General features: G+C 40.9%; 1 protein-coding gene across 4 annotated transcripts; it reads right to left on the bottom strand.

Moving 5' to 3' along the window:
* Positions 1-765: 765 nt before the first annotated feature.
* On the bottom strand, positions 766-24,505 carry fam189b (family with sequence similarity 189 member B). 4 transcript variants are annotated; one of them, XR_001858047.2, is made up of 16 exons: positions 23,835-24,505; positions 23,489-23,746; positions 19,363-19,419; positions 19,171-19,278; positions 17,732-17,848; positions 17,309-17,416; positions 17,010-17,170; positions 15,763-15,862; positions 14,513-14,585; positions 14,141-14,420; positions 13,337-13,668; positions 11,492-11,560; positions 11,141-11,307; positions 8,939-9,073; positions 7,225-7,547; positions 766-7,146 (listed from the first exon to the last, which is right to left on the bottom strand). XR_001858047.2 is itself a non-coding variant. In XM_017702030.2 (15 exons), exons 2-15 carry the CDS (start codon positions 23,714-23,716, stop codon positions 7,299-7,301), a joined length of 2,184 nt encoding a protein of 727 aa, XP_017557519.1. In that variant the 5' UTR covers positions 23,717-23,746; positions 23,835-24,505; the 3' UTR covers positions 766-7,298. The 4 variants fall into 4 exon arrangements, 3 of the variants coding, with proteins under 3 accessions (XP_017557519.1, XP_037393102.1, XP_017557520.1); XM_017702030.2 differs by having other exon boundaries at positions 766-7,547; XM_037537205.1 differs by having other exon boundaries at positions 766-7,547; positions 14,141-14,369.
* Between the last annotated feature and the right edge of the window lie 835 nt (positions 24,506-25,340).

Genomic DNA, 25,340 nt, shown 5'->3' with positions numbered 1-25,340 from the left:
CACAGTGGTGGTGATAGGAACCGGATATCTGAAGAGTTTAAAGCCTCTACAAGTTCCCTCACAGAAAGTTTGCTACATGGAAATGGTTACGAATACGCTGCCTGATATCTGAGAAATTGTTTTACAATAGGTTTGAGCCTAAAAAGCATTTTGTTTCAAATAGTTATGGTGGAGGCTGGCGACCTGTCCAGGGTGTATCCTGCCTTCCGCCCAATGACTGCTCTGATAGGCTCCAGCACCCCCCCGTGAACCCTGACGGAGAAGCGGCTTGGAAAATGGATGGATAGTTATGGTGGAGAGACACATGCTGGGTGTTGGAAGAACATTTCTTTGGGGATTTAACACTATTTTACCATCATCAACATTACATATTAAAGATCAGAAGACACACAGGTTCATGTAGCTTCACTGCTCATTTTGGATAGTAAATAAAATGGTTATATTTGTGCTACAGGCATCATGAGCCCTGGTTCTATTCACCACCAGTATTTCAGCATTGACATTTGGCTGCTGAACAGCTCTAATTAAAGCTAAAGGCTCGTACTCATGATCTAATATGCTGAAGTAGACAGCTAAAATAACAATAACTTTGTCTGCATCCTTATACCTATGGGCCTGACTGTATGTGACTGTAAATACAGCATACAACAAATGGCACCAATGATTTTAAAGAAAGGACCAGAAGAAAACAAAGATTACATTTAAGACGCCATTCAAAATTACAGTACATCCCACAAAAAAACCCCAAAAAACACACAGACTATATATTTATTCATGTTTTTTTTAATATAGGCTTGCATTAAAAGTATATTGTGTTTGAATTGCTTCGATTTTTATTTAGGCATCATGTTCCCAACATTATAATACAATGATTTTCTCGAACGTTGATTCTCTCATTATGCCACATAAGAGCGCAATGCAGGAGGTAGAGTCTGAAGCTCCTTTTCAAGTTGGTTTCAGTGCTTTACAGAGAAATTCATACAATTTTCAGCTTTTTCATCACAAGTGTGTCAGTGAATTTAATGTTTATATTATTTACATCAATAAGCATTGTGTTCAAAGGCCTTTGAGCTAGGGTCCTTGAACAGCTCTATGTGAAAGAAGACTGGATTTAGTTAGTACACTGACTTTTTTGCACTTTTCCCAACATAAACTGAGTTGACTCTCGTGACTGGGCTTAGTTAGGAAATCTAACCCTGAGTTTCTTAAAGAACTACGCCAGCGTTTTTCAACGAATCTCCATCTATTGCATGTCATTTGTACCATAGATTCACACAATAATTTTGGCATGTTTCCGATTCTCCAAAAATCAGTGCCTGCCCGTTGGGTTCCATTATTACTATATTCTGAATCAACAGGTTTGCTGTTTTTTTCTAACAAAAGAGAAAAACATTCCATTTATTATTCACGGTAATCAATGATACGCTACAGATTAATCCGATAGACAATAAGTTAAAAACACCAGAGTTCCTTTAAGCTCGCCCTCAGTTGAATATTGCGACCTTCAAAACATACCTTTACCATGAGGGCCTCTTTGTAGTTCCCATAAATTAGTTATAGCTGTACAATGCATTGAGTTTTACATATTTATTGCCAGAGATTCTTCATCATGTATTAATGTCGTTCTAACACACTTGAGACATTTTCAAGTATCAGCAGTGTACCTCTTTCATGCTGACACGAAGGTCACAAATTTGTGTAGCGTGTGCACAAGTGAAACACAAAGAAAAAGCACAAGCCTTTTTCAGTGCATGCAAAGGCATCGTTTGGAGCCCAAGAATCAAAAGTCGAATAAAAAGGAACAGAAAGATGCAAATCAACACTAATTTTGCATTGTGTTACTCAGGGTCAGGAAAAGACTTTAGAAAAAACATGCACTTGCACAAATAAAGCTGGTGCCTTTCAATTTAACTCTCTCTATTCATCTCTATTGATGTGGAATGAGCTAAAGAATGGGAGAAGTAAATAAGGGTGCGTGTTTGGAGAGACTTTTGCTTTAAATTGTGGTGCTGAGTGACTTTGAGGCAGAAATGACCGTCAGTTGCAAATGTTAGGGGTCTATATTATAATAGTTTGTCGATTAACAATAAAAAGAGTGCCTGAGGCCTTGTTCACACCTGGCGATCTAATCAGAAGTAGACAATAATCAGTTTAGAACTGCGCATAAGTCCACGGAGCCCCTAAGGGGCCATAGTAAAAAAAAAAAAAAAAGTTAATGACTTTGCGATCCCTCGCAAATGTTTTGCGTTCTCCTGCGAATAAAATAAAAATGCATTCCCTTGCAAATGTTTTGTGTTTCGTTGCAAGTAAAATGCATTTCCTCGCAAATAAAATGCATTCTCTCGCAAATGTTTAACATAACGATGCAAATGGTTTGCATTCGCTTGCAAAAGCTGTGTTTAACTTAAGCTCAGAGATGGAGCAGCTCATTGGATATTACATTGATCTTGGATTGAAATATAAAGACATAGTGTCACTTCTTAAAATCAAACATGATTATGTTACTAGTGACCACAAACTGAAACTGAGATCGAGGGTCGTCGTACAGTCCTACATTTACAAACACTGCAGAGAACAATTGCTGAATAAACTCAGCACAGACTGGTGAACCTGGGAAAACTGCTTTTAATGTTAGCTATGCTAAAAACAGCTCTTACATAGGCAGTGTTGTTGGGCACGTCTGGTCCTATGTTTGCTTGCTGTCTTACAAGCATATATTTTGCGAGGGAATCAAAACATTTGTGAGAGACCGCAATGTCATTAACTTTTTTTGAACACGGCCCCTTAGGGCCTCTGTATAAGTGAGAATCCACCTTCTGCAAATTTAATTTCCAGTCAAAGCAAGTTATTCAATTTATTCTTTTTTCAGATTAGAAATAAAATGTAATCTACTTACATAATGAAGTGAAAAGCCTGAGACAACTACGTGAAAAATCAGTTCCAAAACTAGAGTTGACCAAAATTGGCCCCATCAGATAAACAGCACTTAAAGCGTTCACAAACAGCTTTGAACAGGAGAAAAACAAGCTTGATGCTGCTTCACATCTGAAAAAAGTGTTTTTGTCCACCCTTCCTCTGTAAAACAACAACTTAATGCTACGGGTCTGAAAGGATGTGCAGCTGTCAAGAAGGCCTCACTGAAAAAAAAGAAAGAAGAATTCAAACAAAGAAGCTGCTGGTGTTCTCAGAACAATGGACAGACCACCACAGACTCCAGACCTTTAACACCTAACATCACAACCGTGTTTGGGATTATTTGGATCACAAAAAAGCAGAAAATGCAACCAACATCTAAGACCGAACTTTGGAGGTGTGTAAAATATCCCTGCAGATTTCTTTGGAAAACTGAAAGCAAATTCTCCTGAAAAGGATGGATGCTGTAATAAAGGCAAAGAGTGGAAACACTAAATATTGAAAATTCTCATATTTTGTGTAGTTGTTAAGGCTTGTGTGTGCTTTTTTTGCTAAATACACATCTTCTGCTTTTTTACCAAGGCTAAAAAACAAATAAGTTGTAGTTAATGGTCGTTTTGACTGGAAATGAAATAAACGAAGGGGGGTCTGACTTTGGCATAGCACTGCACAGGAGTGATCAACAGTCAGAGACACATTATAATCTGACCAATTCATCTTCAGAGGTGGTCAGGGATGCATATGCCCATGTACACTGCAAAAAATCATACTATGGCAAATTACCTCAAATCGAATGCATATATCTAATATTCCTCATGTTGGGAAGGTGTTAAACTTATAGGTTTAGACATTTAGACATTTTTAAGTTGTTTTAAATGATTTTATCAAGTAGAATTATCTCACTGTATTGACAGATAATGTTCCTTGCTATAAAGCAAATTTCTAAAACTCTGCCAACTTGGCGAGATCATTTTATTTGACAAAATGACTTAAAGCAGGTCAAAAATGTTATAATAAGCTTAAAACAATCTCAACATGGAAAATACTTCATATATTCTCTAGTTCAAGACGATCCAGGTGTTCTAATGTTTGTAACATCCTGGACATGTACATAAACAAAAATCTGAGGGACATTTTTGTTAGACAACAAAAAACCGGTGAAGTAAATGTGTAAGGTACCATTCCTCCAGTCACAAAATGCCAAATACACATGGAAATGCCAGGTGAAAACAGCGATACATCTCACTGTCCTCTTATAACCAGATTCCTCGAAACAGGTGTGAACAGTGCCTAAGAATTCCAAACCAAAAAGTTTCACGTACTGTCAATGGCTTTGTAAGACACAGAGTGTTGAAGTGTGGCTGAGGATGCAGCTTTGTTTGTGTGATGGCTCTTTGATAGTCAGTCTTTCAACAGGAAATGCACACGTCTATAAAGATCCATCACTGCCTATAAAACCTGTTAAAAGCGCTGTTAACAAAAACAAATATCAACATACAGCACTGTGCAGAAGTCAGCGACCACCCTTTCATGTATTCAATTTCCACTCAAAACAGCCATTAAGTACACATTTTTCAGCATCAGAAAAAAAGCAAGAAACAGGCTGTTTAACAGAAAATTATAGAAAAGTATAATATCAAATCTATCAGTATTTCATTTGTCCACTCTTTACTTTTGTGCACTCTATGCTCTTAAACTCTTGCATCCTTCCCACCTTAAAACCAACCAGTTACAGCTGTTTCTTCCTAAACGAAACACTGTTCGCAAAGGAGTCAGAGTGTGTATACATGCACTCCATAATCCCATCATAATCAGATTTCTGCAGTTATCCGATTACTCAAATGGTCATGTAAACACCTTACTACAATCTAGAATCCGATAATGTAATCCTATAAAGACAGCTGGCTTTTAGCTCAGTAATCAGACTTCTCAGCGCATGTGAACTCTGATTTCCTTCTGATTTCTCAGTCTGCACATGTGTGAGAACAGACAGTGGATGTTGCCATATGGCAGCAAACCACTTTTGGGGAGGTGCTGAAACCAAACCTGAAATAAAGGATTTAAATATTCTTAAGCTCCTAAATGATGCATGTTCATATGTTCAGGTAAAGGGAAAAAAACAGGGCGTGAAGTTCTCACGTCTTCTTCTGTGAGGTTATTGGACGGTTGCAAATCAGAAATCAAATTACTGCCTGACTTATTACTCAAGTGCATGTAAATGTGTTGATCGGATTACTGACAAAATGTGATTTTCTGAAGCTATCGGATTATTAAGTGCGTGTAAATGCACTCACTGACATTATGTTCTTCTTCAAGGAGACGCTAAGGCTGGCTTTACACGGTGAAACTTTCATGCAACTTTAGGAACTCAACTGCAACACTGGCAAGCATCTCAACATTACGGAAACTAACACGGCATGTGATCACAACAAACAGCATCCTTTCAAGCCACTGATTTCACTAGATCAATGGACAAAAACAGAAGATGGTTTATTCGATGTCTGAAATGGAATGCCATTGTTTTTTTGACATTGTTAACCTGCTGTCGTTGTGATCTATGTAGCTGAATTCATTTTTTCTTCTCTTGACACTCAAATTTTTACACAGAGCTCAGATTAATTTGGGATCCCAACAATGACAAGAGATACAAAGGGGGAAACAAAGATGCGGCCTGTGATGAATTTGTTGTGCATCTAGGACAGGAAGAGGCATGAAGCTATACTTAAGGACTAACTATCAAAGGCTTATCATACAAACAAGAGCTAAATACCTAAACATATAGTAAAGAAACCTAAATGGATAAATAAAAGGCAAATAGAGACATCAGGAAAAAAGAACAGCAATGGCAGCTGGAGAAAACATATAAAGATGATAAAAATGCTGCAAATATGAAAATTACACCTAACGGGTGAATTTATAGCAAGACCGATATGGCATATCTAAAATTATGAACTTTTAACGTGGCAATCTAGTGGAGCAACTGACATTGTTGCATTCAACTTTAATTGTTTTCAAATTGCTTTGAGTAACTGATAAGTTGCAAAGAAGTTAAGGTGCAGGAGTTTCATTGTGTAAATCCAGCCTAATACTGACACAAGCAACTACCCAAACTGACCTTGCTTCACAAATTTCTGTGTCATGCAAATCAAAACTGACTATGGGAGATATTTTCGAGGAGATTAGATCAAATATAATCCACTTGCATATGGAGAGGGAATCTAAAATTGTTAAACGATACAAAGAAAATGAGATTCCAAAGGACTGTGCAAGACCTGGCAGACCACCAGCACTCTCCCCCTCTGATAAACAGTGCCTAAAAAGCGTTCTTCTTCATGAGAGGAGAAGATCAACCTCCTCTTGATTCAGATCTGAAAAATAAGTGTTTTTTGGAAACAGGACTCAACAGAATGGGTCTGAAAGGATGTGCAGCTGTCAAGAAGCTGTCAAAAAGAACAGATATAAGAAGACAGTTGTACTAGAACACTGAAACTGGACATCGGAGATGTGGAGTAAGGTTTTATGTACTGATGAGTCTAAATTTGTAATCGGAATTACATTTGTATTTGGAATTTAATTTGTAATTGGAATTACAACCAACGTCTAAGACTGAACTCTGGACGTGTGGAAAAATATCGATGCAGATTTCTTTGAAAAACTGAAAGTGAGTCTCCTTGAAAGAAGCTGTAATAAAGGAAATACAGAACTGATATTAAACCTCTATCAAATTGTTAAGGCCTCTGTGTAATTTTCTGGTAAATGGTTTCTGCTTTTTTCTGACAATGATTTGTATGTTATGGCCGTTTTGACGGGAAAATTAAACAAATGGTGGTCTCTGACTTTTGCACATGACTCTATGAAAATTTGTAGGTTTCAGTGTGAGTGTTGTGAGTGGAAGCACTGTGTGAGAGGTGTCTTCATACTCTCTGTTGCCAGTTCTTCAGAGACACAGTGAATGTGTGAACATGGAGAGCAAATGATAGTCTGGATGGACAGACAGACAGACAGAGAGGAAGAGGAAGAGGCTGAGTAAGGCTGAAAGACAGCACCAGTGTGTTAGTCAGGCACAGTCCAGCAAGGTGCTTCACAACGATATGATTTCTCAGTTAGCAGGATTATTTAAGCCAGAGGTCCAGACTGTTCGACAGGGGCATTCCTTACCTCTTCTCCTTCTGTATGGGATAATTTGAGAAGCCTCGTTTCGTGAAATGATCCAGTCTTCAGTCTTTCTGTGGACTGTTAGATGGCTGAGGTTAGAATAGTTCTTTTGATGGAATCTAATCCCTACCTGAAGTCCCACAGCACATTATTTACCTCTGAACTCAACAACCTCTCCTCGCTTCTTTCTGTTCTCTCCACTGTGCTCCTCCTTTAAGCCCCTCCCCCACTCAGAGGGTGGACTCTGAATGGAGGGCTCCGGATGATCCATGTGGAGGTGGGTGGAGCCTACGCAGTGATATTGCAGATGTGGAGCTCAAGTCACCGCAGCTGCGCAAGTGTATGCCTTCCGCCCTGAATGGGTCGTAATCCTGGCGACGGGCGTTATGTCGGCTGTCGCTGTGTGAGTGATGGTGCCCGCGCCGATGGTGGTGCTGAGGCTGCTGCCCTCTGTTGGCTCCCCAAGAGCCACGCAATACCTACAAACATACAAGAAAAAACACATAAAAGCTACAAGACTGTGAAAAATTACAGGCACCTGAGAAAATAAGAATTAAAGAAGCTATTTATCTGGGCGGTAAGCATTCTCAGAAAAACAGGAGGATGCTGGAGCCTGTGGCTAACACACACACACACACACACACACACACACACACACTCAGACAGTTTTGTATCTCCGATTGGCATTATTTCATGTCTTTGGACTGAGGGAGGAAATCGGAGCACCTAGAGGAAACCCACGCAGACACAGGAAGAACATGGAAACTCCACATTGAAAGGATGCTGGTTGTCCAGCCAGGGAATCGAACCCAGGCCCTTCTTGCTGTGAGGTGAAAGGGCTACCCACTGCCAATACAGTGAAATAACTACCAAACTTGGCCAATATGCAAATAAAAAGCACAATTTTTTGCAAAAATGACTATAAAATAATCCATGACAACATAAAGTCAAGTTAGTTGTGTTTCCACCCTGCATTAACTAAAAAAGAACATTCAGGAATTGGTTTGCCTTGTTTTCATCTGAAATATTAATTGGCAAATGTGATCATCTCTGCATAATCTATGGCTTTCTGGCATGGAGCACAAAAGATGCATGCTTACAATAATTGTGAAAGCACTTACACGTTTTAGTACAGAAACAAAGCTGCTGTCAAAATTCCAAGCTCTTGTAAATACTTGTTGTTACAATAAACATCAATTTGTGAAGGGAACTGATGATAATGAGCCTATCACTATATACACTCACCAAGCACTTTATAAGAAACACTATAACAGTGCTGGGTAGGGTCTCCCAATGCTCTCAAAACAGCTCAAATTCTTTGTGGCATGGATTCCACAAGATGTGGAAGATTCTGAGATTCTGGTCCATGTTAACACGACTGCATCATGCAGTTCCTGTAGATTTTTTAGGTGCACTTTCATGCTGCAAATCTCCCGTTCAACTATAAATGAAACCAGTTTGAGATGTCTGGTGCCTTTGGCATATTATCATGCTGGAAAGTAGCCAGTAGAAGTTGTGTAAATTATGGCCATGTATGGATGGACATGTTCAGTACCAACACTCAAAGAGACTATGGTGTTCAAGCGATGATCGATTGGTAATAACGGGCGCAAAGTGTGCCAATAAAACATTCCCCACACCCTCACACCACCTGGTTTGACACCATGTTGTCAGGGGCTTTGAACAAATATGCAAAAATGACTGGTTAATGAAAACAGTATCAATGTTTTATGTAAGGATCGGTTCTCAAAGTGAAATCAGTATCAATCTACTCATTCCTAATTCACAGGTTCACCTGCTAGAGAACAGTGCTGTAGTACATACAGAGTAAACAGTTAGCTGTAATGACGTATTAATGTAATGTTCTCACCTGATCAAGTGGCAGGTTCCCCTCTCCTCCTGCTCTCCTTTTAGGCCCCTGACTACAGTTCACAGCATGCTCTGAAGCAGGGGCTAGATTTCGTTTGGACCTCTGGAGGAAGCGCTGCACCAACACTCTAGTCACCTGTAGGGCAAGATAAGAGGACTAATTCAGCACTTGCTTTTGACTCTAGTTCATAAATGTGCAGAGGACAAAGTTTATATGCTGAAATAACATAAATGAATTTACACATAGGGTAAAATAATTACATCCACATTTTGTATTCTACAATTCTACTCTGAGTAATATCAGAGGGCATCTTTCTAGGTCTTTAGAGAAGACTTTTCTGGGACCTAATTAGTTCATTTTATTTAATGGAATCATTCCGCTGTTGTATTTAAACTCGGCAAGTATTGCAGTAATAGTAGTATTTCATTTTTAAGTTCTGGTTGGAAACAAAAAGGTTACAATCTTGAAAGGCTCAAAAGAAAACTGTTCAACCAGGATTTTTTTTAATACAGACAATTAGTTAGGCCTTCAGGAGCTGGACAGAAAGTGCTACATGTTAGATGAGCTATTAATCAAATGAAGAGACGATACAGTACACATTTTGATTAAAAATAGGTGGGGCCAATGTCACGAAAAAACACAGTATGCTTTCTGGTAGTCCTAGATATGTCACTGACCATGAATTTGAGTGGGCGTCCAACCACTGGGTGTTTATCAGCTGTTAAAAACTGAAAACAGCAACACTTTACCAGGACTTTTTACTGAAGGAATCACAGTAAAACTGCAAGTCAATGTCTGATAAACAGGGAGATGCACTCAAAAGAGGCCCCGAAAATTCTGTAATAACTCTTGCTAGGACAAAGCAATCTGAATGAAACAATGTGCAATGTACTCCTCAGTATATGGAGCTTCGAACAATCCAGGATGTCCCTGCGTTGGAGCGAGAAGGTAGGCACCGGACTGCCATTGTGACGTTTAACCTTCGTTTGCAACATCTGGATGCATACCCGTACCCCTTTACATGTCTGGCAGAAAATGGAGATTCTCCAGAATCGCATATAATGCAATCGATTACACATACGTCAAGGTATGTAGCAGATTTTTTTGGTCTAGATTGCTTCATTCTATTGGGAGTTACAACAGAATATTCAGGGCCTCTTTCGAGTGAATCTCCCTGTACAAGCACCAAATAAAACATATAGAATGTGTTTACCAGCTTTTATCAGCATGTAAGGTAACTACATCACAAAGCTCATTTATTTTATATTTTTTAGAGCCTAAAGATTCATTCACAATTTGCATTAACATGTGTTTAGTGTCCAGACTGTATCTGGATATACCTTGGCTGGATTCTACTTACACAAAAATCATTCCCCAGGCGGCAATGAGATTCGATTTTACTGTTCAAAGCACATCAATACGTACATTTAATTTTCCTTTTGTTTATATCTTTCCCCCGCTAAAATAAAAAGTTGAGCTCACATTGGATACTGTCATCAGCCTGGAGGGCAAGAAACCTCTTGGCTCAGTGAAGCTTCATTTTCTTTGTTTATTCTCGCACGTGTCAGTGCTCAGCAGACACATTTCCACTATTGCAGATGTATATGAATAGTGAAACTCATGTGTTTACAGACCCTTTAATATATTGCTATTTGTAAACATGTGGATATCATTAGTAACTGCAGACACTGTTGCAGCACATATTGAATGGTTAGAACACTGATGCCAGTTAATGATCTGAAAACAGGAGATGATCTATAAACAAAACGCTTAACTAGGAGCATCAGCTGTGGAAACAATCACAAAAATCTTTTTCAGATCAATGCAAAACTGCAGTACACAACTCAAAACCACTTAACATTATGCGGAGACTTTAAACACTACATGCTACAATCTGTCATAATGGATAAGAGGATATTTGCCAACATTCTGTAAAACTTGTTCAACCTGGCAACAGTTGCAGCAATAGAATACATAGGTCAATTTTTTTGCATTTTCTATAGCTACACTGTGGTGATCAAGAACAATGTAGCATTCTAACTACATGCTTGACAAGGTGTTTGTGGAACCTTCATCATTTGAAAAGGCCAGGAAGCTTAGGGATAAGGTTTTCTGTACAAACAGCTTGATTATGATGAAATATTTGGTATTCACAAAAGGGGACCACAGTTTAGATTTGAGAAATAGTTGAGGTAGACTTACTTTGAGGTCTCCCAAAGATCGAGCACAGTCTTTAGGGACACGCAGAGGACTGGTTGGGGGCAGTTTTGAGGGCAGCTGTTCAGTGCCAGCCTTCAGGCTGCCCTTTCTGGGTAGAGTACCAGAGGTTGCCAGAGGAGAAAGCCGCAGCAAGCAAGCCTCTGATCGGCCTGCAGCAAAATAAACAAAGGAATATTTGGAGATAGATCACGTTCTACACAAGTGACAAACTGCGAGTTAAGTCAGATTCATAACATTTACAAACATCGGTCAACATAGTTAGATCATTTACAATAACATGCCCCAGTGGAGGTGGGTCTGAGATGTGTCTGAGTTTGAGATGTGAAATTTTACCAGTGTCTGATGAGGTATGAGAGCCACCCTGATCCATTCCTTTGCTGCCCACCGAGCCAATGAAATCACCTAAGGAGAGCACAACGCACAGGCGCATAGGAGCATCTTAAGTTAAAAACACATACATGTACACTAATGCATTCGTTTAAAAAGGTGAAACTTTTCTGAGACACACAAATGAGCAAGAGCGCAACTTGTTTCAGTAGCTCTACTTAGTGACGCACAACTAAGGTTTCCTGAGTCGACTCCGACTCTCCACTCAATTTTTATCTGTTGTACTAGAGCAGTTGAGAGAGCGATATGACAGAGACTAAACCATCTCAAATGTAGTTCACACAACTTCAATGTTTTTCGACTCTCATAGACATTGGCCAAGAGTCAAGAATAAATCGCACCCCATCACTAGCCCTACAACAAAATGAAGCATGCAGCTAAAAAGAAGGCTATGTGCAAAATTTATACAACAGTGAGTTCCGGCCAAAGCTGATTGGTTGAAGCGTTCTAACCGTGCTGTTATTTCACGATAACAGCATGTTTTCTCACGAACACTGTATCACTCCACTGAGACGCCGCTGCTAAGCAACGACTTTGACAGCTGTAGGAGATGCTCAAGCCATTTGAACATTATACTAAATTCCCAAACTGTCATCAAAACTGAGCAACTTTTCAGTCGGCAGCTGTGACAGAAGAAAACCAAAACAACCTGGAATTAGACAGAAAAGAACCAAATACCATTCGCCAAACAAAATAGGCTGTAAGACGATTTACATACTGGCTGGAACAAAACAACATTAATACTGATCAAGCCAAAATTGACAAAACTGAGCTAAATTTGATATTGCGGCAGTTTTATGGCTTATTTTGATTTGGTCAGACTCTGAAGATGAAACTTACATGTTTGATGAATACCATTCGCCAAACGTGTAAGGAGCTAGACAACGAATCGCTGGCTGTACAGTGAGTGAGCAAAGTTCGTTACTCTGACGTAGCAACAAGCTGCTTATCAAGAAACTATAATTTGGCGGAATGAATTGCTAACATTAAAACATATTAAACGCCATGTTCATGGCCTAATTTATTTATTTCTTACTTCATTTATTTAACTGTTGTTTAAAAGGAATAGAACACTCAGGGTCATGTGTTATCACGAATAACATGATGTTTTTTACCTATACACATTCCTTCTCATGTTCTGTTGCTTTAGTAAATTATGGAACACTGTATTAAGGTGTAAAAAGAACGATGTACCCTATCAGTAGCAAACTTCGGCAGGCAGGCTGAGGACCTGTTGGCCGTTTCTCAAGAAAAATGACTGGGATATTTAGTCACATGACACAGTGCTAAGATAAGCTACAGCTGACAATTTCCCTCATCATGTCATGTTGTTAGACCCAATACAGCAAAGCTTAAAAGCAGCAAGGTACCGACTTAATGTTGATTGTTGTTTAAACTATGCACATGACCTGCTGAGAAAAAAAAAAAACCAGCCCAGACCAGCATGCATTCCATCTATTGCTGGTCTGATGCTGGTTTACCTGATCAACTGGTTTTCTAGTTTTGCCAGCTAGCCCTGGTCAGGCCACGTTTGTTCATTAACTTGGGCTAATAAGGAGCCAAAAGCAAGTAAGTAGACTACATTGTGTTGCTGTCACATATGCTTTCATTCAGTAGAGCCTTGTCTATCTAAAGTACTGCGTTTGATGTTTTCCTGGGTCGTGATACAAAATAACACTTGGTTATCGATCAAAAGAATGTGCTAAATTGCATCCTAGTAGTAATGTTTGCAAATGTTTGCACTTATTCTGATGTTATTACTGCTAAGACAAATATTTCACACTCAACCACCTGTGTCAGTGGAGGAGCTCAGTCCTGGTTCACTGTGGGACCGCACAAGCTGTGGGAGAGCGTCACTGTCCCTTCTCTCCCTGGCCACTCGCTGATGGACACATCGTCCAGAATGGAGCACAGGAGCTACATTTCCTTGCTGATCTTGAGAGGCAGTTGAGGAGGCAGAAGCGCGAGGACTGGTGGTTTCTGCAGAGGAGCCTCGTCGGGACAGGGTGCAGGGACATACTCTGATTTCTGGGACCGAGGATCGCTGTGAGGCAGCACTACCCAGCATCTCTAACTGAGAACAACTACTGGCCAACAGAGCTTGGTGTCGCATTACTGGAGACCTGTGGAGAGGACAAGAATAAACAATAATGGATTCAGTCCAAGGTCTAGGTACATCAGCTTACATAAAGCTGTCTGTAGATCTTTCTGAGGAGATTTTCAGCTAGTTTTCTGTACAATTTAGTAATGTAGCTAGCTTTACAAGGCATTCTGAACTGTGATGCTATGGAAATAGCTGCTCCCTTTAGAACATACAGCCCATCTTGTTAGTGTGGTCAACCTCCTCAACTGAATACCAAGAGAGTGGGCCTGTACTCACAGTTACCTATAAAAATGGACTAAAGTATAGACAAAATTCAGCCTTCAGTGGCTGATTTCATGGTTTTATACTACATACATGAATACATTTTTCAGTACAGATGAATATAAAGAATTAACAAGTGAATATTGCCTGATTAACTATGTTTAGGATTAGATGACAACTGTGTAAATCTGATTTCTTGCTTTGTTTTCACGTCAATAACTTGTCCTTACCTATAGGTGGAGGTATTGTAGGTGCTGGGAGAGGAGCAGGAATTGGACCTCTCTCCTCTGAAGCAGCGGTGAGTCGGAGGGGGAACGGCTGTCCCCTCGGGTTGTGGGGTGCGGCAGCGGAAGCTGACATACTCTCCTCCCTCCCCACCCTCACTGGCACCTCGCGCTTGAGAACGCACCCCTACCCTCACCTCCAGCAGGCAAGAGTCCTCTGATGGTGAACTGTCATCTGGAATATCCACAATCTCAGACATCAACAGAGAGCCACTATCCATCGACACTGAGAAAGAAAAACAGAAGGTACACACAGAAAACACATTACAGAGACAGAGCAGACATTAGGCTGAGCAGCAGCAGTAATGAGAGACACACCTTCACCACTGAAAGCTGTTGAGGTTCCTCTCTCAGCAGACAGCTCGCCAACATGAGTGTCAAACACTGTTGCCTGCACACAGAGAACGTCATACAACGTCACACGTTATACGTCATACGCTCTCACACAAGTTTGAGAGAACCATTCTCAATAACATAAAACCAGTTTGGTTATAGATGAACAGTTGTATGGGAATGTTTGGACACCCTTGGTCAAATTACACATTTGGTTGATTTTCTGAGTGAAAAGAATTGAACACCGAACAAATTGAACTCCACTAAACAAACTTAAATATGACACTTCTCTGCAAATTTTAATGCACAACTGTTCTTTATTTAACTGAACATACTGGCAAAAAAGGTGGCATGCACAAAAATCTGGACACACTTTTAGTTGCTTCATTGTGTTATTTTTCAGAACTGTTTTAACCCATTAAACCCTAACAAAAGTCAGGCGTAGACAATTACAGACTGTATTACGTGACCTTTCAAACTTCTCGAGACATTGTGCTTACACTCAAATCTGCTGACGGAGTAACTAAAACTAAAGATGACTGACTCAATAAAAAAGCTATAAAAAGATATCTAAGCAATTCCTACTTACAGGTTTCTCTGCCCAAAATGTTGTTTATAGTATGCAAAGCAAGTATGCAAAGCAAAACCCCCCCATCAATGTTAATGACCTACAGGAAGATTTAGCTGTCACAAGAATAGTAATGCAGTGGCCCACTTTACACTACGATGGAAACCTTAACTGTGATCTCGTCACAAAAGTCAATGTCTGAAGTTTGCAAAACATAGATAAACCATAGGCATTTTGAGCTAAAGTGCTGTGGTCTAGTGAAATACAAACTGGACTTTAAGACCTCAATCACCAAAGGTATGATGGGTGAAAAAAAGGAGAAACATTTCAAGAAAATAACACCTTTCCAACTGTTAAGCATGAAGTCAGATCTATTGCATTCTGGGGTTGTGTGAGAAATGTCATGAGAAGACATTATCATATCTGCCTGCGTCACTGAGCAAATTCAACCAGCACAACTCAACAGCCGCAATTTTGTCTACTCTAGATACAATAAATGTGATATCAGTGTAGTGCATTACATCATCTTACATCACCCTTCAGCTAAGTTCATGTGAAAATCTTACTGCCATATGAATGAATAAATGAGATTATATAATTCAGGACTGTTACTGTGGTAACATGGTTAACCATCACTATGTGCAGGCCTATTCCCTTGCAAACTTACCTGGCTGGGAGCCCTTTGCCCCATCACTGCCTCATATGGAGGAGGACAGTCTGTAGGATACAGAGGGACTGGACTCTCCATCGATCCATTATATGTGATACTATAAACACACGTACACACAAATCAAACAAGCAAATGCATTTGCATTTAGTCTAAACAGGGGCTTAGGTTAGAGCTGATCTAATCCAATATTTAAAATATATATTTTTTAAATTAAATACTTAGCTTTAAAATTAGTTCCAGCACTTCACTTAAGATGAGCATCTTAAAATACATTATTATGTCCAAACTACTCAATCACTCTTTTAACTCCTCAGAAAAAATATATATGTATTATTATATGACAGATTTATTACAGGAGGATTGGATAACATTCGTTCTTTTTTCATTATCCAATCTAGAATTTTCTGCTGATATGAACCTGACCATCCCTATTAAGAAAGGAACTGAAAACCTTGTCAGTGAAAGCTCGCATATACCTTATGTGTTTGGAAGCTCACTAGGCTTGAATTACGTATGTGAAACATTTTAATAAGCCTTTTGATCAGAAATATTTGAAAATGAAGCATCTGTAAGATCTATTCTTTCAGAGGGAAGAATCTGTGGTTATTCATTACAGAGTTTGTCTGTCTAATGTCTAATGACTATAGATTGCAGAAAAGCAAAAGTAGCTGGGACTACCACCTCCACCCCCCTTGCTGCCGAGTGCTTTAATAATAAGCATCGGCTGAAGGCAATCTGATTCAAAATTTGTGTTTTCATTAACAAAGCCAACCAATTTAGATCTGTTTTTGCCCTACCACTTTATACTCTGTCTAATACTGATTATAACACTTTCGTTTTTAACCAGTTGTGACTTGTTACAGGAGTGCATTTTTTATATGCTTCCAATAGCATGCTGCTTGCCAAGTGGCAGGATTTAGGCTTGGAACTGTAGTAGCCCCTCGTTCACATTTATCATATCAATGTTTTCACCAAAGATTGCTTGCTTATACACAAACAAAACACTGGCACTGCAGATATTACAAGTTTCACTCTTAAAACTACCATTTATCTTCAGAAAATATGAAAGTTGTGAATAATGTCTATTTATGTCACCTCTACAAAAGTGGTGTAAGCATAGCACAACAATGTAAGAAAGAAGCAGAAGTAGATTGGGTTTAACAGAGCCAATTAAAGTATGCTGGGATCAGACTCATCACTATTTTGACAATATAGTGTCAAATAGTGACAATAGTGGTTCTCACCTCTGAGCATCAGTTTCAGAACTGCAGGTGTATTCGGGGGGGTAGTAGGGAGGCGGAGGGATGGGAGGGACAAACTCTTCAAAGTCCATCATGTTAGTGAGAAAGGCGTCCTGAGGAGTGGTGCATTCTGGGTTAACTGAGCGAGTGCGGTGAGGAGCCAACTACAAAGAGACAGAGGGAAAGATTTCTACACACAACAGTAATAAGTTTTGAGGAAATTGATGTTTTCTTTGTAAACACTGTCGAGTTTTGAGGGGGTCAGGGCATTGACTTTCCGTGCGCACATGACTAACACTCACCAGATGGAGAAGATCCAGTGAGAAAATATGGATGCTGCAGGTAACAGTTGACAGAGTGCAAATGATGGTGGATAGTATACTGAGCCCACAGGCACTAAACAGCAGGTCCTATACATACACATACCAAGAATCAGGATAAACTCAAGGTACAAATAAATTTACATACATAGAGATACAATGAGAACATTAACAGGGGATTTGTACGCAATGTCCCAACACACTGTACCAGTGTTTCCCAGTCTGGTTCCTAAAATCTCCCATTACTGCACGTAGCTTTTTCCCGGCCCATAAGCCCTGAATCATCAACTGATTAATAAACTCTTTGTGAGTTGAAAACAGATGTTTTAGAGCAGATGAAAAAACTGGAAGAAGACAAAAGAAGATAATTAGTGAAGACTATTCGCAGAAAATGAAAACGACTACCTTAAGCTGGTGCCGTACAGAATGGCAGTCCGCATGCAGGTACAGCACTAAAGTTTCATCATCTAACAAAGAACATGTCTGCTTTGGGTCACAACACAAACACAGACCATTCTCCACCTGTAGCAGAGAAGAGGAAAGGAAAAGAGAGGAGAGGAGAGGACAACAGAGGAAAGAAGATAAGAAAGATGAAAATGAGAACAGAGAAGAGAGTGGAAAAAAGAGATGAGAGGGAAAGAAGGAGAGGAGAAAGAAGGTGAAAAGGTAGAGATGATGGGAGAGGAGAGGAGAAAGGAATGGAGAGGACAGGAGAGGGCAAGAGAAAGGAAGAGGGAGAAAGAGAGGAGCAAAAAGGAGAAGTGAGGAGCAAGATGGAGAGAAAAGAAAAGCACGGATGAAAAAACCAGGAGATGATAATAGAGGATGGAAATTAGAGGACAAAAAAGAGGTAGAAAGGAGCAGATGAGCGAAGACAGAAGGACAGAGGAAACATGAGTACGTGATGACAGAAAAATGAAGAAGAGAAGAGAAAAAGGGGAAGAGAGGAGAAAGAGAGACAATAGGATACATGAGTAAATGAGAGAAAAGGACAAAAAGGAGAAAAAAGAGAAGGGAGCAGGGGAGAGGAGATGTGAGGAGGACAAAAGAAACATGGGAACATGAGAGAAAAGGAAAGAAAAAGGAGAAGAAAAGAGATGAGCAGATGAGAGGAGAGGAGAAAAAAGAAATAAAAAAATGACAACAGAAAAGGAGAGGAGAAAGGAGATGACAGGAGGGCAGAAGGAAAAGTAGGAGAAGAGAAGAAGTATAGGGCAGAGGCAGGAAGAGTAAGGAGTAGATTAGAGGACAAAAGAGGAGAGAAAAGGAGAAAAAGAAGAGAAGAAGTTAGAAGAACAGAAAAAAAACAGGAACATGATGTCAGGAAAATGCAAAGAGCAAGGAGAAGAAGAAAAAGGGGCAGATATGAGGAGAAAAAAGAGATGAAATGAGGAAAAATGACCACAGAAAAGGACAGAGCAGATGTGAAGAGAAGCTCAAAGTAAAAAATCAAAAAAGAGATTTTCGTAATATCTCTATGGTTTCGTATACCACCATGAGATCAGATGGGAAGACAAAGGAGACTTCTGCTTGAGTCTCCTGCTGCTCAGATCTTTCACATAAGGCCAGTAATCTCATGTATTTCTTTTCTTTTAGTAGAGATCTCAATAAAACCACACATTGTGCTCAGGTTTGTCTGCAACTGAACAAAATTTGAACTCAACCACTTCTCATCCAAGACTATGTTCACACTATGTCTCGTGAGCGTGTTAAAGGCTGCCCTTGTTGACGCTTCATAATCATAATTTTAGCCTCCAAATGCATGAAAGGTCAGTCCTTGAGCAATATAATTTTCCTCTGGGAAAGTACAAGAGGAAAGAGGAGAAGAAAAGACGAGAGGTTACCTGGCAGGTGAGGTAAGATTTGACCATCTGGGCGTTCTGACAGGACAGCATGGAGCCAGCCAGACTGAGAATCACACACACCGCAGACAGCAGCATGAAGAGCGATACCTGCACAGAACACACCTTCATCTCACTCGACATAAACTCACACTGCACACATGACTGTTCTTTACATAAGGTAGGCAGACATACCACCAGAGTGAAGGGTCTCCTCCACGACACCACTCCTACTATTCCTGAGGCCACAACCTGCAAAACAGAACACACAGTCAAACGCATACAGGCCAGAGTTGCTTGATCCGAAGCTCAGCATTTCAAGCATTGATTGTTTTTGTAACATCACAAAAACCCACACATTTATATCCAGCTGCCTATTCAGCCTACAGCAGTTTAGCCTCACCCATTCACACTGTTTCAGCCCAGTCGGCTTCTTAAACAGGACAATCTTCCGGAAACACACTTTTACAAAATTGAATGCAAATTTAAAGTTTCAGTATTTGCTGAATTTAACTTTTTGGAAATAACCAAAACATAAAATGTGGCACGTGTGAAGGTCCTTTCTCTATTTTTTTTAAAGCAAGTGAATGGAAATTAGGCACTAAATTTGGCAGAAAATGTCATATTTAAGTCCCAATCCTGGTCCTGGGGCTCTACCACCCTGCAACCCTAATCTAACACCTAATCCAGGTAATGCAGAGCCAGGTGTGTTGGGTTTGAACTCTCCAGTGTAGATCTCCAGGTCCAGGATTGGGACAAGTTAACTCATTTTCACGTAACCACTTCAAATCTCAGGCTTGGCTCCCGAGTGACGCAACCGTCTAAGTGTTGGCCTTGCCATCAGGAGATCGTGAGTTCGATCCCTGGTGATGCTACAGCCATCCGTAGCCTGGAGTCCAAGAGAGCACAACTGGCCTCACGCTCTCTGGGTGGGTAAGATGGCACCCTCTTCTCCCCCCATCACTGTATGCAATGCTAGTCAGCACAGGCGTCTGTTGGCTGATGTAACAGACCTGGTGGTTGGCGCTTTCCTCCGAGCGTGTCCGAGCAGCAGTTTGAAAATATGTGGTAGCTGGCATCATAGGTCTTGGAGGAAACCTGTGTTAGCCTTCACTCTCCTAGCGTTGGTAGTATCGTGTGACTAGGGGAGTCTTAACTGGTGGGTGGAATTGGAGACGATTAATCTGGGGAGAAAATTTCAATAGCCATGGGACTTCAATGCAAACTAGCTATTATAGTTAGCTTATTAAAAGTAATAAAACTTTAAAGTGTAAAAAAAAATCAACAAAACGTCATCTAATCGGGGGTGCCCAAACCTTTGCATAAATCTATATATCAGTCTTAGAGGTACAGCAACAAAAACAACTTGGAAAATAATCACGTAAAATGAGTTATGGCAGTATTTGGTAGGTAAACCATGCAAATGTCAAAAGTAAAAGAAAATACATATGACATGGGCTTTTTAAGTTTCAACGTCATCGTTTGTTGAATACATTTGTTTTTATCTATATGACCACTCAATCTAAATGCAGTTCCTGTGATGTCCAACCTGCCCCTCTTAAGCCAACCTGCCCCCTTTTCAGCAAGTTTTGGAGCTTAAGATGTAAAATATGTTATTAAATATTATTTAGTTTGTTCCAGCCAAGAAAAGCTGATTGGTTGAGAAGCGTTCTAACCGTGCTATTATGTCGCCATAACATCACAGGTTTTTCACAAGCACTGTATCACTCAGCAGAGACACTGTTGCTAAGCAACGACTTTGATAGGAGATTGATAGCTCAAGCTATTTGAACGTTTTTACGTCTTTGCACACAAACAGAAAACGAACACTTTTAAGATCACACTTAACTGACAGCCAATTTGGTCCGATTCTGGAGATGAGACTACACTAATTTCCCAAACTGTCAGTTGGTCTGTTGGAGCTGAGGAATGAGCTGCCAGCTGTGCAGCGAGTGGGCGGAGCTCGCTACTCTGATGTAGCAACAAGCTGCTTGTTAATGAACTATAATTTAGTGTAAGGAATTACTGACATTAAAACATATTAAACGCCACGTTCACGGCCCAATTGATTAGTTTCTTACTTTATTTATTTAACTGTATAAAAGTAGTAGAACACTCGAGATTGTGTGTTATCGCTATAACATCAAGGCTGTGATGATCTACAGTGACCAAATCACAGCCGTGATGTTACTTCGCAATAACACACTCCATCTTGGGTTCTATTGCTTAAGTACCATCTACACCTCCTTCACATGCACACACATGCGTTTCCTATATTTTACTGTTCAGTCTAAACAGCAAACTTTGAAAGAATCCCATAGGTGCCATATCTATATAACTAGGTTTAGCATATCAGAACTGTGAGGCATTTGGTTGTAATGTGAGAGGTAAGTCCAGCCTCCTAAACACTAATGGACACAGGCGGTTCTAGTTTCTCCACTGCTTAGGGCTACATGTAGCTCAGCTGTTTGATGCTACAGCTCAGAAAGCTGATGGTAATCTGGTCTGATTTAGAAACACTTTACTCTTAAATGGGCCCATTTCCTACATTTTTTCCTGTTTTTATTTTTTCCTTGAAACCTACTTATAATGTTTTTGTGGGTTTACAAGCCAAAAACAACAGGATGACCATTTTCTAACTTCTTGATATTATTACAGTGCCTTTAAGACTATCTAAATCACTTATGCTCTGACTGAGGCTGCCCTGCATTGTGCCTTATTCAAAACACAGTCTAGGCTGAACCACACATTAACTGTAACACAAATGGGCGGAGCAAAACTGCTGTAGGCTGAACAGGCGGATACGTCGAAAAAGCTGAAATCAAACTTTACCTTGTTTACTTTGATAGGTCATATGAGAGGATGAATACTGCTGATGATATAAAAGACTCATTTCTTATCCTGCATTCTTCTATCAAAATATAACGACAATTTCTAGTTTTTCATTGCATCGTTATGCACCAGAAACCAGAAAGGAAAAATAATTTAACCAGTAATATCCAGGTTCACGTCCACTACCTATTATCAAGCGAAAGTGCTCTGCTAGCTCTGACACCCTCCCTGATAACAGAAGCCAAATGTGTCTTGATTTCCAATTTACATTGAAATGGTTTGTTTTCTAGGTTATTTTCCATAAACAGACAGAGAAACTTTAACCGTGTAAAATAAACATACTTTATAAAGTTTTTTTTTACTACAAATGAGGAAACTCTTTACAGGATACAAATAGGATAGGAAAGTTATTACATAACATGGTTATGAATATGATGCCTGACACATTGTTTTGTGATAATGTTTTGGTTTAAACTGCATTTTAATCCATTTATTTTAATCCATTCAGAGAGGAGGGGCACATGCAGAACGCATTAAGGCAAAATAGGCCCCAAAGAACTTTATTAAACACATTAAACACTATTTTACCATCATCAACATTACATATAGAAACTTGGAAGACAGCTGTAGGTTCACTGATGGTTTTGGATAGCAAATAAATTGGCTACATTGGTGCTGTAGATAAACTGACCCCTGGTTCCATTCACCACCACTGTAAAGAAAATCAGAGAACGTTCTCTACACTGAACCATTCCACACCAAACCACTCTGAATGACTCTACTTTACATCTCAAGGACTGAATTATTTGGAAATTTTGGAAACTTGGCGGAAATACCCTTTAAACTATTTCGATGTCTGGCTAATATCACTATAGTTTGTTCTCTCAGGACAGCAAATTTCATATTAAAATACTCTAAATTACTTTATTTACGTCAGTCTTTTTGAGAGAGAGAGAGGGCGAGAGAGAGAGAGAGAGGCGAAAAAAAGAGAGAGAAAGAAAGAAAGAGAGAGAGGAGAGAAAGAAAGAGAGAGAGAAAGAGAAACAGAAAGAGAGAGAGAGAGAAAGAGAGAGAGAGGAAAGAGACAGAAAGAGAGAGTGAGAGAGTGAGAGAGAAAGAGAGAGAGAGAAAGAGAGAGAGAGAAACAGAGAGAGAGAGAGGAAAGAGACAGAGAAAGAGAGAGTGAGAGAGAGAGAGAGAGAGAGAGAGAGAGAGAGAGAGAAAGAGAGAGAGAAAGAGAGAGAGAAACAGAAAGAGAGAGAGAGGGAGAGAGAGAGAGAGAGAGAGAGAGAGAGAGAAACAGAAAGAGAGAGAGAGAGAGAGAGAGAGAGAGAGAGAGAGAGAGAGAGAGAGAGAGAGATGAAAAGGTAACTAAAGTGGGCGGGGCCGAGTTAACGGTTTTAGAGTGAGGTGTGCCGAGTTTTGTTTAGGTCGCTCAGTATTTTTCCGAGAGACCGCGAGAGAAGAAACAGCCTAAAAAGAAACTTACGATAAACCCGGTCCAGAACGGACAGGCCTGTCTGACTCGAGGCGAGGAGGTGAACGCCTGGCTCATGAAGCTGAACACGAGGACCATTCCGCCGAGCGCGAGGTGACACAGGCCGAGGTAGAGCAGCACGCGCGCGCTCGACCTCCCGGAGAGCCCGCGGCGACTACCGGAGAAACCCCGGGAGCCGGACACCGACATGACGCTGCTGGAGTCCGACGGGGAGGGCATTTTGTGCTGGCTCTGTTTCGACTTCTTTTGCTGAGGACACAAAAAAGTGAGTCAGCTTTTCTTTTTTTCTGTTACATCCTGCGTAAACTTTGTCAGATATTCTGTTGACGCTACTCACGAGTCAACGCCGAGTGCTGAATGAACTGACAGCTACTTGGACGCGAAGCTGATGGAAACGCCGCTGTTTACACCTGGGGCAAAAGAATGCTAATGCTAATCCCTCAGAGCATAAACCTCCCCCGTCTTAGTTGTTTTCTGTTCTTCCGTCGGTCCAGAGCTGTAACTGCACCTCTCCGTGTTTCGGTCCGTCTCCCGCCGGCCGGAGCCGTTCCTCCCTCCCCATCACTGAGCCACTGCAGTAGCCGGAGCTGCAGCGCCCCCTCCCCCTCCGGGCCTTTCGGCTACTCCAGTGTGGAGGAGCAGGGAGGCGGCCAAGCCTGGCGGCTCTGCCCCGCTCCCGGGGACAGCGTGACGAACCGCGTGTCTTCTCGGTGCTACGAGACGCGCTGCTTGTCCTCTTCGTGACGTGAAGACAACTCATAAATTAAATACACAATTAAAAAGACACAAGAAAAGACAAAAAAACGTCCCCAAGTGTGGAAAAAACAAACCAGCGCTTTCGCTCCGGCTAGCGCAGCTGCTAACGTTAACCGCCCGTTATTTTTTAAAATGACAGTCGCGCCGTTTAAAACACTGATAACGGCGGTTTCTGAGCGGCTCCTCGGCGCGTTGCTGTTTACCGGTTTTCTTTTTTTTTCCAGGAGTTTTTTTTTTTCTTCTTTTCTTTCCAGTTCTCTTCTCGGCGGGCGCCCCCTCCCCCTCCTCTCCTCCCCGCAGTCACGCGGACTGCCGTGCCGTCCCGTCCCGTTAACGTGAGCATCCGATGTGCGCGCTTGCTAGCTACGTCATTGCCGAACGTGAGCGCGCGCTCCCGTTACTCACACGCGCTGTCATTCTTCCTCTCAGCGCCCCTCCTCCTCCTCCTCCTCCTCCTGATCCTCCGCCTTGTCGTTAACGGTCTCTAACGGCGCTGCCTGCACAAACTACCTGCACTGTAAATAAACCGGCCTGTACGCTGGTACAGCTCGCGCGCTCGATGCGGCACCGCGGATGCTGCACAAGGGAGCGTTGCTTAGCGACGCACGGCCCCGCCGCCGTCGTCAGGCAAGCGCCAGCGCGCTGGTACTGCGCATGCGCGACAGAGCTCACTCTCTCTCAGACCTGCCTACCTGCGCTTGTTCTTGGCGTGTATTGCTGGTAAATATTTAAGCTTAGAAGCAGACCAGCCTAGGACTGTAAACAATTGCTACTTCATTGAATATTAATAATTAAACTCGAGTTGGAGTTTAAAAAAAGCAGTGTTGGAAAAACTCCTCAAGTTATGAGTTCCTATAGAGCTGTAGTGGAGCTTCCAAATCCTTCATCCATCAGCATAGAAACTGAAGTTTGCTGGGTGTTTCTTCTCTGCTCTGCTCTTGGGGTGCTCTTGATCTAAGGGCCCCTTCTTAAGTCCTTCTGCTAGTTGAACATGTACGCTAATGCACATTGCAATGTATGTGATATACGCATTGCCTATGTACTAGACCATCATCCTCTTAGATTAGGACCCCTTCTACTTTCCTAG

This window comes from Pygocentrus nattereri, chromosome 3, assembly GCF_015220715.1.
Source record: "Pygocentrus nattereri isolate fPygNat1 chromosome 3, fPygNat1.pri, whole genome shotgun sequence".
Taxonomy (NCBI): domain Eukaryota; kingdom Metazoa; phylum Chordata; class Actinopteri; order Characiformes; family Serrasalmidae; genus Pygocentrus; species Pygocentrus nattereri.
Note: the sequence above shows the minus strand (reverse complement) of the source record. Positions and strands in the feature narration are given on the sequence as shown.